This window comes from Bison bison, unplaced genomic scaffold (genome assembly GCF_000754665.1).
Source record: "Bison bison bison isolate TAMUID 2011002044 unplaced genomic scaffold, Bison_UMD1.0 scf7180017864261, whole genome shotgun sequence".
NCBI classification, from domain to species: Eukaryota; Metazoa; Chordata; class Mammalia; order Artiodactyla; family Bovidae; genus Bison; species Bison bison.
Genome location: NW_011494833.1, coordinates 23,778 through 29,218, shown reverse-complemented (window position 1 = coordinate 29,218; position 5,441 = coordinate 23,778). Strand labels below are relative to the sequence as shown.

Below are 5,441 nucleotides of genomic sequence, written 5' to 3'. Positions count from 1 at the left end.
GTGTATATCTCTGTGTGTGTGTGTGTGTGCACATGCACAAGTGGGTTGTTCTTTGCTCTGTTGCTACGTGTGGCAAACTCTAGGATGTTCTGGTGGCTTCATAGAGAACAATTCAAAGTACGAGGATTTTCTGACCACAGTGGGTAATCTCAGTTCTGTCACTGACTCAGGGAAAATGCCTTATCTATAAAACGTGAAAAAATGTTTTAGTATTCCAGAAAAAATATCACTTGATATATTGTTTAACATTTATGGCATTATAGATGTGAAAATCAGTTTGTTTCTCAAAACTATTTTCTTTCTATTAAGCCCCAATTTGTCTCAAAAGTATTTTTAATTGCTAAATGTACGCAGCCAATGCATCCACTTTCAGAGCATTTTTGAGGGTTGGTGAATCTCAGATTTTCACGTTGCGTGGAAACTCCCAGAGAGAGCACTGCGGGGTCACCAGGTGCTGGACGCGCTTCGTGAGGAGGGGAGGCCGAGGCCGCGGGACCGTCCGCATCCCTGTTGGTCACTGCAGTGTCCTGGGTGTGCCGGGACTCCCCTCAGGCATCACGTACCTCCTGCTCTAAATGCTGTCTTTCCTCTTCCCCTTGGTGGACACTGTCACGCGCCAGCTCGCAGGGGAAGCCGAGTCAGCAGGTGTGCTGAGCTGTGTGTGCCCTGAAGCCTCCCCCGTGGGGCTCGTCCCCAGCTCCAGGCTCTGAGCTGAGCAGCGCTGCAGGAGTGGGGCATGGTGTTGGTGAAGGGGAGCCCAGGGAACCCTCGTAGGAGGTGCTGGGCTGTGCGGACGGTCAGTCTCGGAAAACAAGGCCACACCCGTTGTCTGGGTGGTGCCACGTGTGTAGCATTTGATGGGAAGAAGCTCACACAGCCATCTTGTTAGGAAAGACAGCTTGACCGTGGTGCTCATGTCCTGCTTTAAAGTGCCCGTTGTCATCCACAGATGGTGTGGCTTTCTCTTGGGCGTGTCTGTTCCCCATAGAATTCACCGTATTTCCGAATATCTTTCTCCTGTGGCTCTAATTTTAAGGCAAGGAAGCATGCCACGTCAGTTTACTGCTAAGCAAGTGTTTTAACGAATTGTACTTGGGGTTGCGAATTTGACCCTCAAGGGGGCAGAGGAGGTCTGAGCTAAGTAGCCCCGCGGGGTGGCCCGAGCAGGGTCATCACAGTGTTCCACAGAGCAGGCAGCCCCCCAGGCTCGTCTCTGAAGCTGTCTCTATAAAGCTAGGTTTCAGCTGAGAGTGAGCCGGTGACAGCAGAGTGATGCAATATCTTATAGCCGAGGAAGGAAATAAACCCCAGCAGAAGCCAAGCGAGTCTTCCATTTGCTTCTGGATGGTGCTTGTGATTGGGACGCGAACTCCAGGCACGTGATACATGCCTTGTTCCCCTGGGATATGGGAATTTAAAAAGTTTGCCTTTTTTAAAAACTCTCCCTGAGCTATTAAGGGGCTTCCCTGGTAGGTCAGACGGTAAAGCATCTGCCTTTACCAATGTGGCAAACCTGGGTTTGATCCCTGGGAGATCCAAGATCCCCTGGAGAAGGAAATGGTAACTAACCCACTCTAGTACTCTTGCCTGGAAAATTCCATGGGTGGAGGAGCCTGCTAGGCTACAGTCCATGGGGTTGCAAAAACTTGGGCACGACTGAGTGAATTCACTTTCACTTTCACTTCTTGAGCTATTAAGATACCTGTTGTGTTTTCTGGTATAATTATTCCTAGAAAATAGAATATTTACTATTCTAGGAAACCTAAGGTTGACTTAAAGGAACAGTTACTTGAAATTTGATGTGAAACATTTCGAGCTTTAACCATACATAGACTTCACAATCTTAAGTAAAGTCTAATGCCATTTGAGTGTATTGAAAAGCCACTGTGTATCTTTAGGGAATTCCCTAGCAGTCCAATAGCTAGGACTCTGCACTTCTACTACATGGGGCCTGGGGTTTGATCCCTGGTTGGAGAACTAGGGTCCCGCAAGCCACACAGCGGCCTAGTCAAAAAAGAATGACCAGTATCTTAATTTAGCACATGGCTAATTAGCTGAACAGCAGTGCAGGATAGAAACAGCCCCCATCCAGCCCTCTCCTTGCTTGCTGTGTTAGAGTGTTCTGTGTTGAAAGTCTGCGCTGCTCTTTGTGTGTCTGTTGTGAAATGCTGTGCATCCCTGAAGCTCTCTCAGGGACAGGTTCCTCTGCTCAGACCCCAGTGTGGTTTCCTCTTCTACGTATCTGTCCTCACTGTTTAGAAAGGGAAGAGTGGATGTTTTTCCTTGACTACCCTCCTCCCTTGGATGTGCAGACTTCTGAATCCTTTAAGGTTGGCGATAACTCTTTCATCGGGAAGGAGGTGATTCTATAAGGAATTTCGGGGACTCATTCAGCATTTCATGACTCAGGTGTTCTTTGTAATATGTCTGAACTTTTATTAAGTAGATGGTTTAGAAGATTAAAGGAAAATGATGAGATGCATACTATTTCACTTTTGCAAATTTATAAAGAGAATAAATACTTAGGTTAACTTGTTTTATACCCGTGTGTAGTAGTGATTCTTGAATTTTGAATGTTTCCTTACTTGTAGGCATGAGTTGCTGGAGGAAGCCGGGAGACAAGGCGTGCCTTCGCACAGTGGGACGGGCCAACAGTTGTGGTCTGGCTGGAGGTGTGTATGCGCCCCCTCACCTCCACCCACACCCGCGCCCGCACCTGCACCCCCTTTCTGGGCCGGTGCATCAGTCCCTCCACAGCCATGCATAACCTCCTGCCTCCTGTCTCCCGTACCCAGCTCTGGGTCGGGATGCCGGCCTGGTAGGTGGCTGCTTGCCGAGCCAACGTGAAGAGCGGCGTCATCATGTCTGCCCTGTCACACGGAGATCCAGCGTGAGATCAGCATCAGCAACCCGCCGCATCGGCCGAAGCTGCGCCTGGGGATCCAGGAGATCATGTCCCTGACCGGCCCCTAGCCCCTCCCCCACGTCCAGAACGGTGCACCTCCCTCCTTCAGTAGGGAGAGATAGCCCCCACCCCCGCCCCGGTTGTGTCGCTTGCGGGGTTCTCTATACAGATTCCACTGTTCCTGCTTAAATAAAGTTCTAGCATTCAAAACCATGACAGCTTTTCATTTGCGGCAGTTGTGTTGTTAAAAAATAGATGATGAATACTTCATACAGATTATTTTTGTAACAGCTGGGCTGCAGTGGCAGTGTAATACAGAAATGGAAGTTTTTGAAAACATGAAAAAGGGACTTTTGAAAATGTGAAAAGTGTAAAAAGAAAGGAAGTTTTTGAAAATGTATTAAAAGAAATGTAAATATAAATGTCAAGAAAGTGAAAGAAAAGGCTTAGCCCCCAGGCTGCATTGTTTTTCCCTCATTTGACTTGTCAGGCCTGTCCTATTCGGCAGATTCCTTTATGGGAGCTGTAGATCCTGGGCTCTCAGGGTTTTAAGAGTCTGTACATCCGCCAGGTCACACCAAGTCCTATCGTGCTCATCCAAGTTTCCTCCACGTGGGAAGTCCTTGAAAGTCCTGTAAGAGGGTCCTCCTAGTTGGAAAATTTAAAACGAATCTGGTGGAAACGTGGATTGCTGCCAGGAGCTCAGGGCCGGCCAGCTCCTCATTTCTCGAGTGCAGACTCAGGACACAGCTCAGTCCCCACACTCGGTGTGTCCACTCTGGAGAGGAACCCTGGGGAGGAGACGTGACCTCCCAGATGTACCTGCCCTGAGGAGCAGGTGGAGCCTGACTCAGGCTCACAGTTATTTTACACAAAAAGAGTGAAGGCTTTCTTGTCCGTTTGTCTTCCTTGTTTCTAAGTGTGAGCGTGAGGGTGGTCAACTCACCCTGCACTGATGCGCTTGTTCCCAGCATATCTGCTCTGCTCTCTGTGCCCCAGAGGGTTCACCAGAGCCACCTTTTTAGAAATGAAGGTGCTGAGGGTTCCCCGGAGGTTTTATTAAAGTATCTCAGTAAAGGGAGCTTCTTATGAGTTGAGTTTAACAGGTGGTGAACTCAAGCAGCACCCCCCGTGAGGATGGGGTTGGGGTTGGGGCATGGGCAGAACCCCTGATGAGCTCCTGGGGATGGGGAAGGTGGCAGGAAGGAGGGTGAGGGCTGTTCCTTGTGGGGTGTCCACAGATTGTACCTCCCCCCTCACTGATGAGCACTTAGGCCGTTTTCCAAACACTTGTCACTGTTTTGGAGAAAACAATCATTGCCCAGCTCCTACTCAATTGTGTAGAATATGTTTCTAGAATTGAAGTGTAAGCATCTGCTTTATTCATTCCATCCTCCGTTCATTCACCCTTCCAGCCAGCCAGCCAGCCAGCCATCTGTTCATCCATCCATCCACTCACTAATCCATCCATGCATCCACTCAGTAATTCATCCATCCATCCATCCACCTGTCCATCCAGTCAGCCAGTCATCTGTCCATCCATCTGTCTACTCACTAATCCATTCATCCACTCATCCATCCATCCTCCATCTGTCTATCAATCTATCCATCTATTCAACCACCCATCTGTCCATGCATCTATCCAACCACCCATCCATCCATCCACCCATCCACTCATTAATCCATCCAATCATCTGTTCATTCATCCATCCATCCATACAAACTTCCTTCCTCCTCCTCCCTCCCCCGATCCCTTCCTCCCATCCTTTGTTCCTCAGGAGAACTTTATGTTTTTGTGCATATTGGTATTTTATTCCTCTTAAGTTTGATCATAGGGTATTTCTATTTCTCCCAGCACCTTCCTTTTTTGGATTGCATCCTTTCTCTGCTGCAGTTTCCAGCAGGTACACTGATTCTTTTGCCAACAATAACTCTGGAGAGTTGTTAGCATCTGACTCCCTGACAGAGCTGTTCTATTATCACCATGTTTCAGCTGATACTTTTGAGTTTTTCAGGTAGGCCATCATATCATCTTCAATCAGTGGCTAGTTTATTTCCCTCTTTCAGCAACTACAATTATTATTGACTTTTCTTGTCTGATAGCACATTCTAGAACTTTCAGAGCATTGATAATTAGCAGAGGTGATCACAACATCCTTGACTTGTCCCTGACTTTAATGAGACCACTTGTAACACATCACTATTCAGTGCGATGTTTGGCCCTTGGCTTGAAATAGATGTTTCTAACTCTGTTTCAAAGCTGTCTTTTTTGCTTTTAAAGAGTTTTTAGCAGGAAGATGTTCAGTTCTATCCAGTGAAGTGGGAGACAGAGGATGAGATGGTCAGGTTGCATCACAGACTCAATGGACATGAGTTTGAGCAAACTCCAGGAGATACTAAAGGACAGGGAAGCCTGGGGTGCTGCAGTTCATGGGGTTGCAAAGAGTAAGACACAACTTAGCAACAGAACAACAATAACAACAGCGGGAAGATGTTGCATTCTATCCAGTCTCTTCTTCAGCATCAAGTCAAGAAG

At 47.7% G+C, this 5,441-nt stretch overlaps 1 protein-coding gene across 1 annotated transcript in view; it reads left to right on the top strand.

The window, feature by feature from the left end:
- Positions 1–5,441, top strand: part of LOC104994591 (liprin-alpha-1-like) — a 35,103-nt gene that overhangs the window by 28,715 nt on the left and 947 nt on the right. Inside the window, 6 exon segments of the mRNA XM_010848220.1 lie at positions 2,592–2,629; positions 2,632–2,672; positions 2,796–2,875; positions 2,877–2,964; positions 2,966–3,013; positions 3,905–3,977. Of these exon segments, the coding sequence (XP_010846522.1) occupies positions 2,592–2,629; positions 2,632–2,672; positions 2,796–2,875; positions 2,877–2,964; positions 2,966–3,013; positions 3,905–3,977 (368 nt within the window).